The sequence below is a fragment of the Populus trichocarpa genome, chromosome 18 (assembly GCF_000002775.5).
Source record: "Populus trichocarpa isolate Nisqually-1 chromosome 18, P.trichocarpa_v4.1, whole genome shotgun sequence".
Lineage (NCBI taxonomy): Eukaryota > Viridiplantae > Streptophyta > Magnoliopsida > Malpighiales > Salicaceae > Populus > Populus trichocarpa.
In genome coordinates this window covers 11,128,820-11,151,324 of record NC_037302.2, presented here as the reverse complement: position 1 = coordinate 11,151,324, position 22,505 = coordinate 11,128,820, and the positions used below count along the sequence as shown (strand labels likewise).

Below are 22,505 nucleotides of genomic sequence, written 5' to 3'. Positions count from 1 at the left end.
ATGATTTTTTTTCAATAGCAATGATATTTTTTAAAAAAATTAATAATAATATTAAACATGTCTGACCCAAATTCTTATAGTTTTTAATTTCACTCTTCAAATAAATTTATTAATAATAATAACAATAATAATAATAACTTTTAATTTTACTCTTTAAATCAAATCTATGGTTTTTTTTCAATAATAATAATATTTTATTAATAATTTATTAATAATAATAAAAATAAAAATATTTATAATAATATTAAATATGTCTAACCCAAGTTCTTATAATTTTTAATTTCACCCTTCAAATAAATTTATTAATAATAATAATCATAATAAGAATAAGAATAATAATAATATTTTATTTTACCCTTCTAATCAAATCTATGGTTTTTTTAAAATAATAATAATAATTTTTTTAATAATTATATTAATAATATTAATAATAATGAAAACAATAATATTAAACAAGTTTGACCCAAGTTATTATAGTTTTTAATTTGACCATTCAAATCAAATTTATGGTTTTTCTTCAATAGTAATTTTTTTTTCAAATCTATTATTGTTGTTGTTGTTGTTGTTAAGAATATGAATAATATTAATAATCATAAAAATAATAAGAATAACAATAACATCACCACCAACAATAACAACAACAATAATAATTTTTAATTTTACCCTTCAAGAGACTTGGGTTAGATGGAGGCAAGCAAGTCTAGAAACCCAGGCGCGCGGGTTTGTAGAGGCGAGCGGGTATGCAACCAGGCTCTCGAGTCTGGTCCTGGTGCCTAGGGCATGACAGTCATGCCTAATCCCAGAGTGTTTGGCAATCATGTCATGCCCCAGTGTCTGGAACCTACAGTCTGCTGCCTTATCATATCCTAGCAAAATATGAATTTGATCATTTTATTTCTAATTATTTTTTTAATGTCAAATACATCTCATAAAAAAGACAATCTCACCCTCCATTGCATGCTTAATAAGTTTATGTGGTAAAAATAACTCTATCATTACACTATTCTAATTTATAATAATTTATGAATAGATAAACAGTAAAAGTACGCTAAGCACTTGTATAATTGTCGCTTTTAAATGTCAATCTTAACAAAAACTAGTTGTGAAACTTCATGCCCAATTCCAAGTGCTGGTATCCACCGGCCATGCAGAAAGATAACATCTCTACAAAAATGTGGTCATGGACAAATATATGTGAATTGCTTAGTTTTGCCCGGAAATTTTCATGAAAAAGACAGCAACGAGAAAATTACGCGTTATGAAATCAGACAAAGTTTGAAAAGTCACTGCCTTTACTTGTAACATGATCACTTCCTAACAACTATAAAACATGTTCATTTACATACGAAATTACTTCTATCATCCTTCAATTTTTCCCAAACTCTCTAATAGAAATGAGTGGAACTTCTTATTCATCATCATCATCATACCCAAATGGTTTCGATACATTCTCGAAAGACGCATCAAATGAAGTGGAAACGTTTAATTCCTCAATGAGATGGGCAATAGCATCCTCAATTGGTAAGCAACTTACTAACTGTTGCATAAGTTTCATGTTTTCTTATTTTGAAAAGCTAGGTGTAGGAGCCATAGTCTTGATGATGATATCCTCCATATTCTTTCAGTTTTAGGATTGGTGTCAACGGTGGCACTTGTAGTTATTATATATGCCATCATCGACTGCTTGAAGAAAACAGGAAGTGCAATTCCAGCTTATGCCCGGATTGCAAGCAATGAGATTGTTGGTAAATCTACAAAATCAGAAGGCCCAAATCCTTCGTCTGATCAGCATGTGGAAATAGCAGTGGAACCAGAATTCCCATTGATTCGAGACTCACAGGTTGAATTTGCAACAATGGAGAGATTCCTTAGTAACATGGCAAGGGAGAAACCCATCAGGTTTTTGTTAAGTAATATTTATCTAGTTTTATTTATTGAGGGTAGAATAGTATTTTCAGTTTAACCTAGTTTAACCTATATATAATTCCTTTGTATTTAGGTTAACTTAAGCACTCATAATAAACATATTATTGAGAATTCTAGCCTCCTTTTATGTTTCATCTGAATTACTTTAACATGGTATCAGAGCCTAGTTGATCGAATCCTTGGTTTGTTAATTTTATGGAACTCGCTGCCCTTGTAGAAATCATGTTCACCAATGTCAGAGCCACTGCTCGTATCAAAATCGTTATCATCATCCACTTCATTCCTTGTAGGATGTTCCAGCACGCTCAATGCATTCTTTTGAAGCTTAACTTCAGATCCATTTTTCAAAACATCAGACATGGGTTGTTTGACCAATTAAAAGATGGAGGATGAAGATCAGGTTTTGTGCTTGCAGCTGAAGAATTAATATCTGAAACTTTATTTTAGATTCTTCAGCTTCTGCAATTTGGTATTTCTTTTTTGTCTTTGCAATTGTTTTGGTATTTCATCTTCTCTTTGGTTTCTGCAATTTGGTATCAGCTTCTGCAATTTGGTATTCGTCTTCTCTTCGGTTTCTGCAATTTGGTATTTCTGTTCTGTCTCTGCAATTGTTTTGGTATTTCGTCTTCTCTTCGATTTCTGCAATTTGGTATCAGCTTCTGCAATTTGGTATTCGTCTTCTCTTCGGTTTCTGCAATTTGATATCAGCTTCTGCAATTTGGTATTTCTGTTCTGTCTCTGCAATTATTTTGGTATTTCGTCTTCTCTTCAGTTTCTACAATTTGGTATTTGAGTTAAGTTTCTGCAAAAAAAAAAAAAAAAAAATTGGAGTGATATTTTGTCTTCCGCTTCTGCAAAATCTGGTATTTCGACTTTCCTTCAGCTTCTGTCATGGCATTTACTACCAAAGAGATTGTTTGGTTACGTTGGTTACTTGCTGATATGAGAGTTTTCTTTTCTCATCCTACTCCTATGAATTGTGACAACCAGAGTTCTATTCAGATTGCTCACAACTCGGTTTTTATGAGCGAACTAAGCACATTGAGATCGATTGTCATCTTACTCGTCATCATCTCAAGCATGACACCATTACTTTGTCTTTTGTTCATTCTTCCTTGCAGATTGCAGATCGCATTTCATATCTCGTTTTCGTTTTCTAGTTGGCAAACTCTCGATGCTTGCAGATGCCGCATCGTGAGTTTGAGGGGAGATGTTAAGTAATATTTATCTAGTTTTATTTATTGAGGGTAGAATAGTATTTTCAGTTTAACCTAGTTTAACCTATATATAATTCCTTTGTATTTAGGTTAACTTAAGCACTCATAATAAACATATTATTGAGAATTCTAGCCTCCTTTTATGTTTCATCTGAATTACTTTAACAGTTTTCACCTCAGCAGATTCAAGAATTTACTAATGGTTGCAGCACAATATTGGGTTCAGGTGCCTTTGGAGTGGTTTTTAAAGGAAACTTCCCAAATGGAATCCCAGTAGCCGTTAAAGCTCTCTCTAATCATTCAAATAAGAAACTTGAAGAGCAGTTCATGGCAGAAGTGGGCACCATGGGAAGAACTTACCATGTCAACCTGGTTAGACTCTATGGCTTCTGCTTTGATCCCTCTATGATGGCACTAGTTTACGAGTACATGGAGAACGGATCTCTCAACAGCGTACTCTTCAATGAAACCCGGGAGATAGAATGGGAGAAACTGCAGGAGATTGCAATAGGAACTGCAAAAGGTTTAGCATATTTACACGAGGAGTGTCAACAAAGGATAATTCACTATGATATAAAACCCGAAAACATACTTCTTGATGAAAATCTGAATCCCAAGGTCGCAGATTTCGGACTAGCAAAGCTGTGTAATAGAGAAAGGACTGAAGTAACACTGAGTGGTGGTAGAGGGACACTGGGATATTCTGCTCCAGAGGTATGGCATCGAACTTATCCTATTACTCACAAATGCGATGTTTACAGTTTTGGAATCCTTCTTTTCGAGATAGTTGCAAGAAGACGACATTTTGATGAAAGTCTTCGCGAGTCTTTCCAGTGGCTCCCAAGATGGGTATGGGATATGTACAGGAATAGTGAACTGCCTATCATGCTGTCACTCTGTGGGATTGAAGAGAAGGACAAGGAAAAGGCAGTGAGAATGTCTACTGTGGCTCTGTTGTGCATTCAGCATTCACCAGATGCTAGACCTCAAATGAGTGATGTGGTGAAAATGTTGGAGGGAAACATGGAAATAATGATGCAGCCTGGAAATCCATTTGAGTATCTTGAATCAACTCGACCGAATTACGCTCTGGATACCGGAAGCAGTGGAGACATGAGTACATCTGTATCAAGGACAAGCGCTTCCCAGCAATCTCATTGTAAACATAACTTGCCTGGAACTTTAGAGATTGAGTTAGCCAGCAAATATTAGCTCAGTAGAAATTTTTAAATGCTAATTTTTTATTTTTTTTCATGTTTGAAGCAAATAAATGATGATATTTTTTTGCACATGTGAATTCACTGCAGAGCTGTTCGTTTTAAATCCTCAAAATGATCTTCACTCACCACTCAGTCTGCGCATGGTTTCCAAGTGTTTCATCTCTAGGATAGCCGTTTGCACTGTTTTACCAAAAGCTGGATTTTGTTGCATGAGAGAATACTAGTTATTTACCAGCCCAATCTTGCACATGTCATTAGCCCCACGTTATTTCCAGGAAAGCCAAAAAGGAAACCAAGAAAACAAAATGAAAACTACATGCATTTAAAGTGATCCTGCGCGCACGTCGTAAGTTACTTTTTAAAGTTTTTTTATTTAAAAATATATTGAAAAAATATTTTCTTTAAAAAAATATATTTTTTACATTCAGATCCGAAAATATAAAAAAACTAATTCTTAACAAATCTCGGATTGGAAAACATGTAAAGTTTCATTTTCTTAAATTAGGCGTGTTGAACCTTCGTAAAAGTTCTTTCTCATAGAATGTGTATTGAGTTCAGACAAAAGTCTTTGGATTTGTTAGCACGCAGACAAAATGGACTTTGACTTTCTGTGACTTTTGTTTTTATTGCTCTTTGTAGCTTCTTCTTGGTTGAGTAACACGGCGAGCACCGTTTCCTCAACAAGACTAATATGCATTACTGTATTTTGCCACGCCCTCTTTTCCATTCCTTGTATTTGACCACTTGGGGACAGGTTTTGTGTCGTCGACAAATGTCTGTGTGCTTTCTCCATGCTGCCCTTCCTTAAGCCCTCATACATGCTTCTTTTGCTAGGGTTCTTTTTGAATAAAACTTCAAACTTATTTCTTTTAATTAAGCTCCTGATTACACGCTATTTAAAATTCTGTTGCATCCTAAGCTCTGTGAGTATGATAGGTTTGTCGCAGAACATAAACTAGATGGTTATGACAGCATGATGTTTACGTTAATTAATTCAACTATAATATAATCCAAATGAGTCCTCCCTTTTCGTCTTTCCAAAATTCAACAGTTTACAAGGTTCGATGTGATCGTTCACAGCAACGTACAGAGAAGGCAGACACAGACAACTTATTTTTTCACCTTGCATCAGCATGAAGCCATGAATTTTAATCTTATAAAAACAATTATGGAGGGAGGGTGACTTCCTGTTTCTGAGAAATTACGTCGCAGTAGTGATTGATAAGAGTGGCAAACAAAAACGTCATTTTAATAGTGTTCAAAAACAAATCTAACCAAGTTTTTTGGTTGCTTATGAGCTCTCTGGCTTCCCATCACAGCTTGCTGCTCTCAAAATTTTACTTCTCAACTAGTGGACCCCTTCGCAATGAGCTATCATCTTATTGTTTGACTTGGGATTCAAGATTTCTGGATGACCTTCAAAGAAACTTGTTGCTTTAATTCAATATCCGGAAATAAAATTTGGGGTTAGCCCTTTCTTTAATCTATAGCATCCGTTCTGTGTTGCACATCAACTTCCAGCTACAAAAAAATAAACTGTAAGAGAGAGACAGAGAGGGAGAGAGAGAGGTATGATTAATCTCTAAGTGACCAGCAGCAGCAGCAACCAGACGATTCAGACCAATCCCGGGCCTGCTCTTCATCGTAGCGTCCTCATGCATCGTAGGTGCACACTCGAATTCTTGTTACAATACACTCATTGCAAATAATACTTGGTTAAATTAAAGGTGCAAAGACATCACAATATATCCTTGCAACTTGATAGTACTGTTATTAGATTGCAGATCAACAGAGTACATGACAAATATTGGGGCATGAAAATTTTGTGAGATTACATATTTCACAGCCTAGTGCACAACCAATTTCCGGTAAGCTGCTGCAGCAAGTAGAGAATTCAAAAGAGCATATCCCAAAAACTTGCACAAGGGTCCCTTCAAGCATCCAGATGCATTTCTGCTATCCCATTACCTTCTATATAGATATGCTATGCAAAGGACGCGGGTTTTTAATGTAAAATCTGCATTTCAACAATCTTTCAGCTCACAAAAGTCGGGTAACATGTATCTGGTAAAATAGAAATATATTTGAAACCCTTATTACCAGACAAACCATGCTACACTCTCTGTATTTTGCTAGATATTTCTTCAGCTTTTGCACCTTCCTTTTTCTGTCATCGATGGAATTAAACCTCATAAGATACTCATGCACAATCATTAATATGTCTAAGTCCAAATCCAACAAAGTAAGAGCACCGTAAGCATCATATAAAAATAACCAAAACAAAATCTAGTTAGCAAATGAGACATTCACATCAGTTTCCACACCAGAACAAACAATCTAAAGCAAAATCATACTTGGAGAAAGAGATCTGCTTCCTTCACGACTTAGTACGAGAAAACAGGTCTGGTAAAATTCTACGACCCAATGTCAAAGTGATCTCATTTATCAAGTAATTTCTGGCAACAAAATAATGGAATTTACCCAAAGAAGTTGCTTGGTATTTAATTAGATGGTATCAAAGTTCATTTTTCTTCTTCCTTTTTTTTCCTAAATGTAAAGACAGGTGAATGAAAGGAAAATGAAATGTATTGAATTAAACCCAGTTCACGAGATGGGTTTAGGATTAAATTCCTCCCTAGATTCAGCTTCAACACGTATCAAACTTAGGGTCATAATCACATCAGCCTCATGCATTAACTTGCAGTATCCATACATAGCATGCTAAACAGGATAAAATCTATGTGCTATTGATCCATACATATCCATGTGTTGAATGCAAATAACCAAACAGAGGTATTTGCTGGCCCAGGATTATAAATTCACATATTATGTGCTATCGATCCTCAGGCCTTTCTTAATAATTTCAATCTGAAACAATATATCATTGTCTATTGCATTAAAAGGGAACTAATCATTTCCTTGGGACTGCTTATGAAAAAATGTGTTTCCAGCATACATCTCCCTCTTCTTTTACTACCACTGCCTAGGTTATCCATCCATGTCAGCATCTAAGATATGCAAAGTTAAGGCCCTATTTGCCACAATTGGAAAATATTTATGTTGGTTGCAACTATAGACTATCACAAGTCATAATCAAAAACCAACTCTTCTGAAATTTCTCATATAGCTATTTGAGATCCTACGAATAGTGTTGATGATCCTATATCTAAATGATCAGTGATCTTAGATTTTTCTTTAATGTTTATAAAATACAACCACACATAATAGAAATGCATTATAAGGGGATGCATGATATTGATCTGTTCCATAGAGAACTAGAACTATTGTTTTATTTTGTATGACATTTTAGCACCCTTGGATATTAGAAAAGTTCAAATACATCAACAATAATGCATCAAAATAAAAATAACTTTTAAAAAAAATCAGTTTGACAGAACAAAGTGCAGTTCTTAAAGTTAGTTTGAAGCAGAGTATACATCAGTTAATAACCACGATAATGCATGACTGCATGATTATCTTGTATAGTCTTCCATGTCATTAAAAGTTTCAAGTTGGCATGATGTTTTTCTTTCCAGACCTTGCTTTCTAATTTTTCTACTTTTCATATCCTAAAAATTGAAGACTGAAACTCTCACCTAATAAAAAACTGCAATTCATCAATTTTTACACTTTACTGTCCCATCAGATGGCACAAAAAGTGCAGCTCATATCTATTCTTACACTTTTCTGTCCAACCAGTGGTTCATTTATCTATCTCTTTCAACATTCACAGATCTTCCTATTCAGGACAACAAATTAAAGCACAAAAATTAAACAATCTTTCAGCCAGTTATGATGAATTGAGAGTAGGCTTTGCATTAAGGGAAGTTTGGACAAGTTCCAAGATATTAGAGCTCTAAGGAACTCAGATCTCAGAAGTCCCGCCTGAGATTGGATGCAGGACCACCGTACAAAGCCCTATAGGCTGAAAAGTCTGTCAAAATTACATTACTTCAAAAAGTTTATTGCATGCATACGAAGCAAGCTAGGAGGTGCTTTGAGGAGATGTCCTAAAACAATGTCTCTAAGCTGTTGAGTAAGCAGACAACATCATTTGAAGAGGCTGCTGCTGATAATTAAGCATTTTGGTAATCAAGGTAACAAAACTAGCTCCTAACATGAGTGCAAAGGTGCAAAATTAGCTCCCTAAATTCTTTTCCTACGCCAAAAAAGCTTACCAAGAGGGTCTTTTTTGAAATAAGCAAGGCATTTTGCAGGTGCTCCTGCTTCTGCAATAACAAATCCTAATGGAGAGAATAACATATCTAACCTATTCAGTGCAACCACCTCCTTGAATTGATATGCTAGTGAATGAACTAGTGTGCAGTAACACAACCTTGAAGAGCATATTGCAGCAATGGTCACAAGATAACCCTTCACAATCAAATCACTTTGTTTAAAAGGCTAAAACAAGAACAAACTCTACATATTGTAGAACAAAAGAAAGCAATTGCTTATAAGCTACTTATCATTTTTAGCTTCAACAAGATTAAATCCCCACCAAACCTGGTAAGAACATTCAATTATGTAGTTAAAACTAATTTTGAACCACATCATTAAACGAAAACAAACATATGATGATCATGATGTTGCGTATCATAAGGCTCTAAATTAACATAACAGATAATTAATGAACAACAGAAGCACCATACAAGAAATCTCAAGCTTACCAAGCCCTTGGTTTCATAGTAATCATCCAAAGCCCACTGATACTTTGATTGATTTAAACCAAGCCACCTTGCCAAATGGTCATCGAGGCTTGAATGTGCTGCAGAAGAAAGCAAACCCTTTAATCTTAGAGTAAGACTAAGTGAATGCTAAGAGTAACAATTTAGAACACCAGAAAGTCCCAGCTTTTCCAAAAGCAACAGAAACCCAAATGCAAAGCAAAGAAAACGGAACAGACCATTTTGAACTTTGTTGACAGCATTTTTGAAGAAGCCAAGAACAGACCCATCTGAGACTTGTTGAGAATAAACAGACTTGTCAATTTGTTGAGGAGGAGGTGAAACAACCTTCTTAGGTGAATCAAAGACAGGTAATGTGGGTTCGTTAGAAGTAGTAGGAGGAGGAGGCTTAGGACTAGGAGTGGAAGGTGGGGTCATGAACACAGTGTAGGGCCCAATTTTGCCGATCATGGGAGGCGGTGTTGAAGGGTCTTTATTGATTGGCATTTTCTCGTTTCTGAAACTGAAGGAGAAGGGAAATTGAAGGAAAGCAAGGGAAGATAGGAACGGGGTTTGCTTTTTGAAGAAGAAGAAGAAGAAGAAGAGTAAAGAAAGAGTGAGAAAAGTGAAAGTAGGAAAGTGCGCAAGATTCTAGGGAGTTGGGTTGGCAATGTAAAGTGAGAGGATATGTAACTGTGAAGCAGTGCGCACAGCCCAAGTGCTTAGATGAGATCTTTGTCTTTTGAGATTAGTACAGTAAAAGTATTCTATTTTTATTTTTATTTTTATTTTTATTTTTATTTTTATTTTTTTCTAGAAATCTTTTCTTCTTTTTATATACTGCTACTCCTTTTTTGGGGGGGTTGGAATGAGGGTCTCTCTCTCTTTTTTTGGTTAATTACTTATCATTGTACAAATTAGTTTCTACGTGAAATTATTGTGGAAAATAGGGAGTAAATAGTATGATTCCTCAGTGCACCCTTTTGTAATTTTAATAATAGTATTAGGTGGATTGTCCACGCGTCGCTGCGAGGCTTTCTTGTTAGCTTCGAATAAAATCTAAATCTACATAGTAAAAGGTAAAAAAAACAAGAAATACCGCACCAATATGTAGTGGTTAGGCAATGGTAGCTTTAGGTGAAAAGGATATTGCATGAATAAGAAAAATTAGTTAAAAAGAAAAAAAAAATTTAACCGATTCCATCACTTGGATCATAAATTTAATAGGTTAAACCATGAAATTCAAGTTGATTAAATATGTTGAAGTTTCAATATTTAAAAAAAAATCATTTTGAATTATTTTTTAAACCAAACCTATTTTTTACTGATCATCCGGGTTGCTTATGGACCTACCGAGTCAATTAAGTCATATTAAAACAACTTTTTAATCGTTTAATTTTAAATTCAAATTAGATAAGAAATCGGGTTGAGAGTTATCAAAGTTGATATTTTGAGCTAAATTTGATAACAATGTCAAATAATTATTTATGGCCTGAATATTTTTTCATGTTTAAGATTTTTTTTAATTCAAGCCACAATAAAGCACGATCCTATAAACTATTATTTACTTAAGAAATTTGAGAAGAAAAATATAATATTATAAATGATATAATTTAGTGTTATTCTCACTCTATAATTTCACTATTTTTTATTGGGGTGAATTTGACTTTGTATTATTTTTTATTTAAACAATGATTCGAATATAATTCAAATCATATAATTTTTTTTAAAAAAAACCTCTTTATTATAAAAATATTTGGTATCATGATTATATAATTTTAAAAAAAACCAAAACCAAAACTTTAAGCATACAAAAAAGTAAGAAATAAAACATGTTTGAATATTCATTAATATGTTTCTAAAGAAAAAAAGTTATCGACTGCCGAGTTATTCATCGTGGAGCAAGACACATTATACTTAGGAGTGCTACAGTGTAATAATACTTTTATCCTCCACAATGATAGCCAAAGAAGTGCAAATTGAGGAGCAAGTTGGTCATTTCATAGAATTCAATTGGCATTAACAAATTGAATGGGGTAAATTAGTCATTTCCCTTTTTAAAATAGTAAAAAGACTTAATTACCCTTGAAAAACACAAAAGAATTAGGCTAGCATAAGAGGGCTTTTTGGTCTTTTAATTTTTTAAAAAATAGTAAAATGATTTAATTACCTTAAAAGCAAAAAAAAAATACTAAGCTTTTGTGGAGGGGCTTTGTTATCTTTTTATTTTTTAAAATAGTAAAATGACAGATTTGTCCTTCAAATTAAAAAACTAAGGTAGTTGTCTTAAGGGCAATTTGGTCTTTCTATTATGATTTTTCCATTATTGTCATTTTCAGTTAGTGGGAATTTGGTAACTTTAAAAACATCAATATTATTAAAAAAAAAAATTGGTTGACGTTTGGACGTCGCCCGTGTCCATTGGGCGGTGCATGTAGCTTTTAAAAAAACAATCATCATATCGTCCAACACGTCTAATGACAACAAAGTTGATAAGGGCAGCTCGTGTATTGGAAAACACAGCAGTTAAAAGATGGTGAACTTTTTTTTTCCTCTCTTTTTTTCTATCTCTTCTAATCTCGGGATTCGTGTCGCCCTTTCAAAATTCAATTGTGTCCTCCAGTTTGTATTTATTTTAATTTTATCCCTTAATAATTTGATTGCTATTTGTGTTGATTTTAATGCTTTTTGAAGTTTTTTTTTATAATTTTGTCCTTAAGCATTTTATTTCATCTATTTTTTTATATTCAATTTGATCCTTATTCTTTTAATTAATGTTTTTTCATCCTTTTCTCCATTTTTTTTCAATTTTCCCTCAATATTTTATTTTATTTAATTTTTGTATCCAATTATGGTCCTTTTTATTTTGATTGATATTTTTTATCCTTTTCTTAATTTATTTTTCTTTATTTAGTCCCTAACTATTTTATTTCATTTAGTTTTTATATTAGATTTGATCATTATTATTTTAATTGTTATTTACTTTGTTTTTTAATTTTTTTATGATTGGAAAATTTGCTTCATTTTTGTTTAATGTTTGTCTTTTATAAAGTAATCATAGTCTTATGATCTAGATAATTGGTTTTGAATATTAACTCGATTTAAGTTCAATCTTTTTTTTATCCTTGTTTACAAATTGATTTGTTTTCAATTTCATAATTCAACATTGGGTTGTTGTCCTTGAGCTTTTGTGAATTGTTCTGCTTTTCTTTTTGTGAGGTTATTTCAATCTCATATACTAGGTAACGGATTAGTCGAGTTATCTCGAGTTGACTATAATTTTTTTTCTTAATATTGTTTTTATGAAATTAATTTTTTTTTCCACTTTTATCATTTAGCATTAAATTATTATCCCTTGAGCATTGTGATTTTTTTGGTTTTTTTATTTGGGGTTATCATGGGTGTAAGTTAGTCAAGTTAACCCATGTTGAATTGGGTTTTTTATTGATTTAACTTTGGTTTTTTTTTCTGTCTTTTTTTATTTAATTTTTTTTTATCTCAATCTCATATCGCACATGACAAATTAGTTAAGTTAACTCATGTTGACACAAGTTTTTTCCTTTGATGTTTCTTTTTTTAAAATTAATTTTAATTTTATTATTTAACATTAAGATATTAAGCCTTAAATTTTATAATTTTTTTCTGGATAACTCAAGTTATCATCACCTAGACATTATTTTTTATGTTAGAAAAAGATTTACCCTAACCATAATATAGCAGAAACCACTCATCTAATTAAAAACAATGACAATATAACCTTAAGGATGTAATTCAACTGGTCAAGCCCTAGATTTGCACTAAAGATCACTAGTTCGAGTTCTATAAACTTTAGGGTTATTAGAGGTTTACATAATCGTTAACTTCAGAATCCATGAAGTTAATCAAAATGTACACAAACTGGCCAGCATTAATAATAATAATAATAAAAAAAAAACAATGACAATATTGAAAACAGTAATGGCGAAGGTTATCACTCGGCAAGTTAGTGCTGGCACAGCTAAAACATTTCAAAACCAACCTTAAGTACCTGTTAGGGTGTTCGTTTCATTCTGTATGTTTCAAAAATACATTTACTTTAAAAATCATCAAATTAATTTTTTTTTTAATGTTTTTCAATAATTTTAATATATTGATATAAAAAAAACACCTGTAAAGAAAATTATTTTAATATACTTCTAAATAAAATAAAATAAAACACATTTAAAAAACAACTTCCACAGTAAAACGAAGGAAAGTAAATCTCAAACTCTTGGAGGTTATTAACAAGCTATTTGTCTAGATACAACTTACAAACCAAGCAGCACGCTACTAATATTATAAACATGCACCACTTTTTTTCTTGTTTTGAACTTCTGTTTGTTTAAGATTACAGAGCTGCATTAAGCCTACAACTATTAATAATACCAACCAGTCTATCGAGAGCCACTAACCTATAGAGGAAGAATCTCCATTGTGCATTTTGAACGGTACATTACATATGAACCTTACCAAAAAGAAAAAAAAAACCAGTTGCATGTCACCTTATGTAAGTTCATGCCGGGTCAGAACTACTGGGTACAAGAAAATGCATTAATGGACACCACTTGGTACAGAAGTCCTGACTGGAGCAACGTTTGTCAACTGTTATTAGTGACCGAAACAACAGTCTCAACTGAGTTTCCAACAAATGATCTCTGTTTTTGGGGTTGAGGGCTTATAAGGATTCCTTTGCCACAGCTTCCCATTGTACATACCTTGTGAAAATTAGGTGGCTGAACTTGCCAAAGACAGTTCATGGAGCTCACTCAGCATCCACTCCTCCCCAGTTTGACCACCAAGGACTATAGCCCTTGTCCCTCCAACAACACAGGTACTGTGCCCCCAAGCAAATCTTGGAGGTCGCCCGGGTACATTTAGAATCCTCCATGTAGGTTTCTCGTCAGTAGGATCAAGGAGATAAAGCTGCGAGGCAGAGTGAAGACCTGCAACAGAGCCACCAAAGATCAGGATTCTACCACCAGGAAGGCTCACAGCTACATGATCAAGTCTAGGTGGAGGAGCTATGCCGCTAGGGTTTCCAGCACCAGGCATTCCACTCCCTGTTACACATCTCCAACAAGGTTCCTCCTCACTTAGATCCATAGTAAACACGTCACTGGAGCGGAACCGAAGGGGACCGCTCTTAGCCAAACCCCCGAACATCAATATTTTTCTTCCTCCATAAACTGAGAGAGTGTGACCTAGCCGAGATGGTGGGGTCCATGAAACTGGTATCTCCCTCCAGATAGGCTTCTCCATTGACAAATCAAGCAGAAATGTGTCACTAAGAAGTACTCCAGAATCTGCACACCCACCAGAGACAATCAACTTAGTGCCATCAAGGGTGCAGGAACTGTGCCATGATCGTGGAAGTGGAGGGGCCAATCCAGAAATCTCACGCCAAGTCGGAGGCTTGGCATCCAAATCCAAAATAAAGACATCATTCAATAGACCTTGCCTTCCACAACCTCCAAAAACCACCAAATGAGACCCATTAACACAAGAAAGTGTATGTCCCCACCGACCAGGAGGAGGGGAGCTCACATGGACATGTTGCCACTCTGGGTTACTGGAGTTCAGATCCAGGACAAAGGTATCATTCATTGGCTGCATGTTAACACCCTCCCCACCAAAAAGTACAACTCGATTACCAACTGCACAAGCACTGAAATTGCACCTTGAGGGTTCAACAGAACCTCCAACGGTTAGCTTTCTCCATGTTGCTGCTTCAAGAGTTGTCAATTCCCTAGCAAGCCGACCCCAGCCAAGTCTCTTTGCACCAGGCACAGTCTCTAGAACTCGAGTTGTTTCACTACCCCAAGCATTCTGACAGACCATTCTCCAGAGATCCTCATTCTTTGTCAGCTCATAGAGTTGTCTGCAGACAGAACCAATTGAAGCAATATCCCTTGGAGTCAAACGTGAAAGTATCTTAAGAGACAGTACCTCATCACTCAATTGCAGTATCCCACAGATGCCACGGCTAACATTACGATCACCTACTGGGATTGGACGATAGGTGGAAAAACCAGAACGAAACTTATCAGCCAATTTTGAAGACTCCTTTACTGAATAACCAGGCACGGGACCTAGATCAATATTAGCTTCGGTGAAGAACTGGATTCCAATAACATGAGTAATTGTGTCATCCTCCCCATATATAGGAGTAAGCCGCAGCCTGTTCATCAGTGGAGATCCATCTTTTCTGAAGTTTAACAACTCACCTTGGAATTCAATGCCCTCTTCGAGGCATCTTCTTATTTCCGAAACCACTGTGGAGTCGACCAATGGATGCCTTCGTTTAGCAAATGGTCCTCTGCATTGCAAGAAACGGCTGTAACAACAAGCATAGTTTTAGAATAATGAAAGAATAGCCAATAATCAATGACAACCATAAAATATCAACATCATAACAACCAAATAAACACATGGGCATGTGCATGACTGTATTCTACCAAACCAATACCCTATGAATGAAAAAAAGAAAAAATGAGAAAATAAAGAAATAAAGCCCTTGTACAACATTCAACTCTAAAATGATAAACACCTACAAAAACAAAAATTGCATATCATATCAGCAACTCTTACAACTTATAAGATAATGTGGAGGCGGAGAAGAACCAAGACACAACTTCATGGAACCCAACAAATGTACTAAAAAATAACTACAAAAAAATGTACAAATAAAAAAATGTAAATGACACAGGAGATAGTGGTCCAACTCTGTTAACAGTAGAAATAAGCATAGCAGCCTTCAAATGTATACATGTGTGATTCTATGCATGGTATTAAATCAGTAATGGATTGCAACCATTATGACAGTGAATCATAAGGAACTCTTAGAAAATTTTTAGCTCAAGCATGTTTTACACTTTTTGGTAAAGAAACACAATAGTAAAACAGTGGTTAGTAATGACATAAACTGTAAACCATGACCTAAATTTACATGTAATAAAAGATCCATCTAAAAAAATGATCTTCATGGAGTCTCATACTAGTAGAGTTATCATCTCTAAATGAAAACTGAGGTAGAAGTCAAGTGTCGATTTTTGAAGCAAATATTTCAAGTTTAGTGCATGAATTAGTTGAAAATGATGAAAAAAATGAAATTCTATAAAAGAAAATGAGGTAGGATCAGGGTGCTGATAACTGCTGAGAGAAGGGTAAGAAAAACATAAAAGAAACGAGGTCAAGGTCAATATGTAATGGCAGCCAATGTCATTGGCTTTTAAAGGATAAAACTGTTAGCATAAATAATCTTTAAATATGGGCTGCTAATAGCCAATGTCATTATGTAATGGCAGCTATGGCCATTATGGTGTGCTTTCAAAAAGCATGTTATAATGGCAAAAAAGAGTAACGGGAAGTGAAAATCCAATTATTGATCATTGTGTAGTAGCAACAGCCACTATTTATGTCATGGTTCTATGAATTCTCGTCATGCGTCCATAACACATATATTAACTCACAAAGATATGTTGCTTAAACATTCACTTAAAGAGCGACACACGTTAATAAATCCTCTGTTAAAAACTTTTCCTATAATTTTGACTTGGCTCTATATTCAGAATTTTTTAAACTTTTTCCTATAAGTTTGACTTGGCTCTATAATCAGAATTTAAAATCAGCGCTCTACTTTCAATTGCCAATCTAGTGACAGAAATCACAGGTTCAAAATTTAAACACTGATTTATAAATCAAGCTCCAGACATTATCAACTGGCTTTCGGAGCATGTAATGTTAAATGACATCCTTGAGCAAATAAAATGCAGTAAATCTAAAATGTAGTCTTGTGCGTATACATCAGTTTCTGTATGGGAAAAATAAATTGAATCTTTATACAAAACTCAGCACTGCAGCTACACAACAATAATGTGTACAGCATACAATGACCACAACTGCTTTTGTTTTGTTCTGGGTAACTTAACTTCCCAGTTTTAGCTATTACCAGTGTACCGCTTCATATCAATAAGAATTCTCTAAAAAAGTATCAAAGATATAACCTGCTGACATAAAATGAATATAGGGTGGAAGCAGTTCTCATAACCCAGTCAAGCTCTTACATGCTTGGAATTATAAATCAAAGAGTTACATGCGAAGAGTCCTATCAATTAATGATATCAAGAACACATGAGATCAGTTACAAATACCATTGTAGCACCAATCTTGCAAACTGTACATTCACATTGAACCAAGACGGATAAACCACCTAGTGTCTTTGGCCACATAAAACATGTAATTTGTTTTACCAATAATAGTTGCTGCAATTAATGACAAGGCAGTATATTTTGATCATTAGATGATAAATTCCTCGCCATATTCAATATATCAACAGCTCTGGCCAGTACATTATATGTTCCAAATATCAAATAATTAATCTTGAAATGACATCATCTGTATAGAGTTCATCATCGCTTATCTTTGGAAAACCATAACTCCAATGAGATGTTCTATCTAAGCATCAAATTTGCATTCCGATTCAACAAAGTTACAGAGTATATTGAAAGGAGAGATATACTAATAAAAATTGGAAAACTGTGAGAGTCCCAGATCAAGAAATATGGAGATATCTTTAGTCAAGGAGCATCACTGAGATGATCCCATACCAAAAAGATAAGGTTAAAAAAAGTAACACATAATACCAGTTTTATTAAAACTTGGCGCCTAGTGCTGCAATTCTTATTTCTTTAATTAATACAGGCTAGTACGAGAAATAGATAAAGTTAATACATGCGATAATTGTGAACACACAAGAGCAGAAGCCGAAGATTGAACTGACTCAATGCCCCACTATCCATGGTTGCAATGCACACACATGCGAACACACAAGCATTTCAGTGCATGAAGATAAGCTTGGCTGGTGTAACATTAATTAGGTAAAACAACACATTCCTACGCAAGCAAAAATTAGCATATGAGTTCTCAAGGTAGGTTGGTTTACTTGCCTCGACCAAAAAAATTAAAACTCCAGTCTCAGCTTTTTGTTACACTAAACCAGGATAGGTGAAATCCATAGATGCAACTTTACTCGCTACCAACAGTGTTGCTTTTTTTATTCCCCTCTTGTCCAGTTTTTTTCCATTCACTAGACCAATTTTCACTCTTACCGAATCCAAAACCACAGAGCACATATGGGCATCCTTGAAATTGAGGACAAAGAGCTAATCAAATAATAAACCATCAGATCTCCAGTAAAGCCTCAAGCTGTCAAGACATGGAATGTTTACTTAAAAAAAATTTTAATTGGCAAATGAAATACAAACATTCGAGTACAGTATCAACCATTTGTTTGACATAAACCATTTCATAAAGCATCACAGAAATTGGGATCTATACATCTTCCCTGTAACCCATGCCTTTGACACTTAAGACAATGACAACAAAATGTAAAGAGATTAGAGTCCACAAATCCCTGTGTCTCACCACAAAACAAATGCAGGAATTAAGCATAAACTCCATGAAGTTCCAAAAAATGTTCGAATGAAAAAAAAAAAAAATGAACCTCCCATTTTACTCCCAAAACAAATGCAGGCATAAAGCATAAATTCCACAAAGTTCCAAATAACGTTCGAATGAAATAAAAATAAAATGAATCCTCCAATTTTACTCCTATCAGGGAGATTGCTACTTTGATGCATTGGCATTTTGATACAACAGGAAATTGTTCATGACTTCACATCAACCATCATCATTCATCAAATTGACCATGTATTGCATAAATTTGAGGAGGTACCTTACTAATAATGGACAGCATGAAAGAAAATAATAACTGCTATCCAATTAAAGAGACAGTTCAGAGGGGGGGAAGTGTTCATTATACTCCTTTACACCTATACTGCCTACAGCAAGTTATGAATTTTGAAATTCTAAAATTCATTATAGGAACCACCTGCTCTATCATAAATTCCTTTTACGGCTTCCATAGAAAATCCCTTCAGAAGCCTAAAATGAAGGGGCCCTGAGACAATAAATAAACGCCATTTTGGTAACAAGGTAGCTCTGAAAGGAACTAATATATTCATGGCCTATTTTTATTACATTATGACTATCTTTTCATTCCTGATTTTACTGGATTTGCCTACAGCTAAAGTCCGCTGACTCTAACTTTGAACCTATAAAAGTTACAAGCCATTCTTGGTAGCCTCAATCTACTATCAAAGTCCTAATTACCCGCTTCCTAATGGTATTTGTGCACCTAAAGAGAATTTCAAGCATTATTTTTGTTAATGAATGAATGCCTAGATTTCTTTCATTCCCAACATTTTTTATTCTACATTCCTTCATTCTTGAGCCACTCTTATAATCCTTGTTCTGTTATGAGTAAACAAAATTAATGCAGTGCAGCCCTGGTTTACAAATTTTATTAGTTTATTAAAACTCTTCACAAAAGTCAAGCACTGCCAACATGGAAGAAAGGTATGAATTAAAATTCCCCATAACAGCACCAAACACTACACCAGGTTACTAATAGCAAAAACCTAGAACTTGGATCTTTCATGCTTGATTGGATACATTAGGTCTGCTCTTTTCCCTACTACTTGCACTGCACTTCCCTTGGGCATTTTTTCTATTTCGATTAATTATTTTCCTAGTTGAATAGGAAAACAACACAGCAAATATGCTTTAGTGTCTTAACTCGGATGCGCTCCCCAAGATTCCTCCAAATAACTTGTATTAAGCATCAAATTTTCCACCACAGATCCTCACCTTTCAGATCCTAATCACACCACAAGCATCTATCCTATCCTATCCTCGTAATATTTAGACTGTAACTACCATGTTCTCCAAATACTAATCTTCAAAATAAAGCATCAGCAGGTGGATTTCTCAAAAATCTCTCTCCTATGTCAAAATTCAGCCCTTCTGAGATGACAAATTGGTTGTCATACACGTTTAGGTTGATGCAGTTAGCCAGCAATTAAGTGTCTAACCTGGAAGATACTTAAGATTTAATCACTTCATGAAAAAAAAGAAAAGGTAAAATGCCTCATTGTCACCAGCTTCCTTAGACATTTTCAAGCTGTTTCCTCCCATTTCTCAAAAGATTTTAAGAGCTCCAAAAACAGAAGGTGGCTTCTCAATAACCAACAAAGCAAAAAACATACGAACTCGCTAACTATTATTTGCCCCATGTCACCAAAGTCTAAGCTCAAGCACATCAAGTGACAAAAAAAAATTGAAGTACAAAAAAAAATCCTATTTCTTACCCTAAACATCAAAACCCTACGCTCAAAAAATTGCCAGCTTCCTTAAACAAGATGATCTAAGTCAATTAAACCTATAGTAAAATAAAATTAATAAAAAGGTATAGAAAACCCTAACGCTGAAAAAAGAGAAAACATACCAATTACGGCCAAGAACTTCCTCAGCTCGATAGCCAGTAACCATCTCAAAAACAGTGTTGACATAAATAAGAGGATGGTCAGGTTCAAGAGCATCAGTGACAACAAATCCACAAGGAGCAGTTTGCAGCAAATTCTCGACAGGAAAAGGCAAAGGACCTCCTCCTCCGTCGTTTAACATGAATCCCTCCTCATCTTCCTCCCCGCTCAGATCCGAATCGCTATCCCACTCCATTTCTTTTCCTTATCCCAATTTATTCAATTATAATAAAATTCCTCTGAACCCCCATGAAATCAAAAACCCCAACAATAAAAAATGAAACACCCAAATCAAATGTTTGCAAAATTTAGAATCGAAGAGTTGGGGTATGGTGTTGTGAGGTGAAATGAAATAAGGAGATGGTGAGACAATGAGTGGTGGCTAGTGTTTCAGAAATTTAGCTATCACACCAAAATAAATAAACACTTTGTTTTCGTTTTGTTTTTTTTCTTTATTTCGTTTTGTTTTTTTCTTTCTTTTTTTTTTCATTTGTTGTTCTCGAATGTGTGAGTGGTGCGTGTGGGTTGTGTTTTGACATGACAAGTGCGTCTCCGACTGGAAAAAATCTGGGGGCTTAACCGCTTCCGCCTGCCCACTACGCGAAGCTTTCGGTGTCGTTTTGGGCTGTTTTTTTTATTATATTAAAAAAAAAGTTTGTCTTAATATTATAAAACCAAAAACTGTGAGCTCATGAGTTTGAAATAAAATTAGAAAAAAAAGACATTTTAATTTGCTAAAGTAATTTCAAATTAAAAATACTATTATAAAAATACCTCTCTTTCCTTTTCTTTTGTATTAAAAAAAAAACCTCACAGCACAAACTCACAGGTGCACCAATACTGTACAATACAAATCCAAGTATAAATACACCAAAGGAGATCAATTATATTATTATTATGTTCTGTTCGTAAATGGTCAGTATATTTTATTCTGGTTACAAAAATAAAACAAAATTAGAATAGATTTCAATCTTGGCCAATTATTTAAATTCTGCCTAAATTTCGATTGGAATGTTTTGGTTCCATTCCAATCATTTTGTTTCAATTAAATTAAATAGTGTTTTTTTTTGTTTTAATTTAAAAAATTATATTTTTTTTTATTCTTCAGCGATTATTTTATTGGATATTAAACTTTATAATTTATTATGATTTATCTTTTTTATTTTAATTTAAAAAAATCTAGTTGACTTGATTTTTTTTGTCTATTTTTTAATCAATTTTTTTTAGTTTTATCATTCAACATCTTCAATATTTTGTTGATTATGAATTAATTTTTGTTATTTATTTTAGTTTATTTTTTTATGAATTATTCTAATCTCATAACCTGTATCACAGATTTTACTAGTTAACCGAGATAGACTTAGGCTATTTTATTATGTTTTTTATATTTATTTTTTCTCAATTCTATCACTCAACAATGAATTTATTAAAAAATAAATTTTATAATTTATTTTTATTTATTTTAATTAGAGTTATATGGTATAAATTGAAAGTAAATAAAATATGAGAGATAGAATATCTTTGTCTTATTTTTCATATCCTAATAGTACATTAGGGTTTTCTAATTTCAAACCAAGCATATCCCAAAAAAGGTTGCCCTAAAAATTTATCTACAAATATATTACTTTCTCTTTTTATTAGGGGCAACAATTTGATAAAAAAAATTTATCTAAACAATAATATGTAGCTCCCTCTCTCGATAAAAAAAGCTCACTCTTAGTAAAATAAAAAAGAAAAAACTCTTTGTTCTAATATGTTTACCTTTTACTCATTTCTCTTAGTCATAATTTGGCAAGCCACGGCCCTTCTCTTTTTTTATCTTCTTCTTTTGTTCTTAACAGAAAACAAAGATCAACCCCTCTCCTTTCTCCGACCATGATGGGAAATTCCTACATTGAAACCCATCCTTCCACTTGAAACTTTAGCACCGCCATGCAACCCAACTAAACTCACAGAGCCACCATCCATAACCACTATTACAGCCAAACCAACTCACCTTTCAAACTTGTATCACCATCGCCCATATCCATAATAACTCAGCCACGCCATAACCACCAAACAACATCATTCCAACCT

General features: G+C 34.0%; 3 protein-coding genes across 3 annotated transcripts; 1 reads left to right on the top strand and 2 right to left on the bottom strand.

Moving 5' to 3' along the window:
• The first annotated feature begins 1,352 nt into the window (after window positions 1-1,352).
• On the top strand, window positions 1,353-4,431 carry LOC7461577 (rust resistance kinase Lr10). Its single transcript, XM_052449189.1, has 4 exons — window positions 1,353-1,521; window positions 1,626-1,899; window position 1,940; window positions 3,312-4,431. Exons 1-4 carry the CDS (start codon window positions 1,395-1,397, stop codon window positions 4,353-4,355), a joined length of 1,446 nt encoding a protein of 481 aa, XP_052305149.1. The 5' UTR covers window positions 1,353-1,394; the 3' UTR covers window positions 4,356-4,431.
• Window positions 4,432-6,109: 1,678 nt separating this feature from the next.
• On the bottom strand, window positions 6,110-9,753 carry LOC7461576 (putative proline-rich receptor-like protein kinase PERK11). The gene is made up of 4 exons (XM_052449188.1): window positions 9,270-9,753; window positions 9,034-9,131; window positions 6,464-6,530; window positions 6,110-6,380 (listed from the first exon to the last, which is right to left on the bottom strand). Exons 1-3 carry the CDS (start codon window positions 9,535-9,537, stop codon window positions 6,477-6,479), a joined length of 420 nt encoding a protein of 139 aa, XP_052305148.1. The 5' UTR covers window positions 9,538-9,753; the 3' UTR covers window positions 6,110-6,380; window positions 6,464-6,476.
• A 3,512-nt stretch (window positions 9,754-13,265) lies between these two features.
• On the bottom strand, window positions 13,266-20,951 carry LOC7488958 (adagio protein 1). Its single transcript, XM_002324429.4, has 2 exons — window positions 20,393-20,951; window positions 13,266-15,382 (listed from the first exon to the last, which is right to left on the bottom strand). The coding sequence occupies exons 1-2, from the start codon at window positions 20,623-20,625 to the stop codon at window positions 13,774-13,776; spliced, it is 1,842 nt and encodes a 613-aa protein (XP_002324465.3). The 5' UTR covers window positions 20,626-20,951; the 3' UTR covers window positions 13,266-13,773.
• Window positions 20,952-22,505: the final 1,554 nt, after the last annotated feature.

What these genes read in the sequence shown, in the direction of transcription:
- LOC7461577 (XM_052449189.1), top strand. Translation starts at nt 1,395, where the DNA reads ATGAGTGGAACTTCTTATTCATCATCATCATCATACCCAAATGGTTTC. An exon ending in GGCAATAGCATCCTCAATTG is followed by an intron (nt 1,522 to 1,625) that starts GTAAGCAACTTA and finishes ATATTCTTTCAG; the next exon opens with TTTTAGGATTGGTGTCAACG.
- LOC7461576 (XM_052449188.1), bottom strand. Translation starts at nt 9,537, where the DNA reads ATGCCAATCAATAAAGACCCTTCAACACCGCCTCCCATGATCGGCAAA. An exon ending in TGTCAACAAAGTTCAAAATG is followed by an intron (nt 9,132 to 9,269) that starts GTCTGTTCCGTT and finishes TTTCTTCTGCAG; the next exon opens with CACATTCAAGCCTCGATGAC. An exon ending in ACTATGAAACCAAGGGCTTG is followed by an intron (nt 6,531 to 9,033) that starts GTAAGCTTGAGA and finishes CATCGATGACAG; the next exon opens with AAAAAGGAAGGTGCAAAAGC.
- LOC7488958 (XM_002324429.4), bottom strand. Translation starts at nt 20,625, where the DNA reads ATGGAGTGGGATAGCGATTCGGATCTGAGCGGGGAGGAAGATGAGGAG. An exon ending in GAAGTTCTTGGCCGTAATTG is followed by an intron (nt 15,383 to 20,392) that starts GTATGTTTTCTC and finishes TTGTTGTTACAG; the next exon opens with CCGTTTCTTGCAATGCAGAG.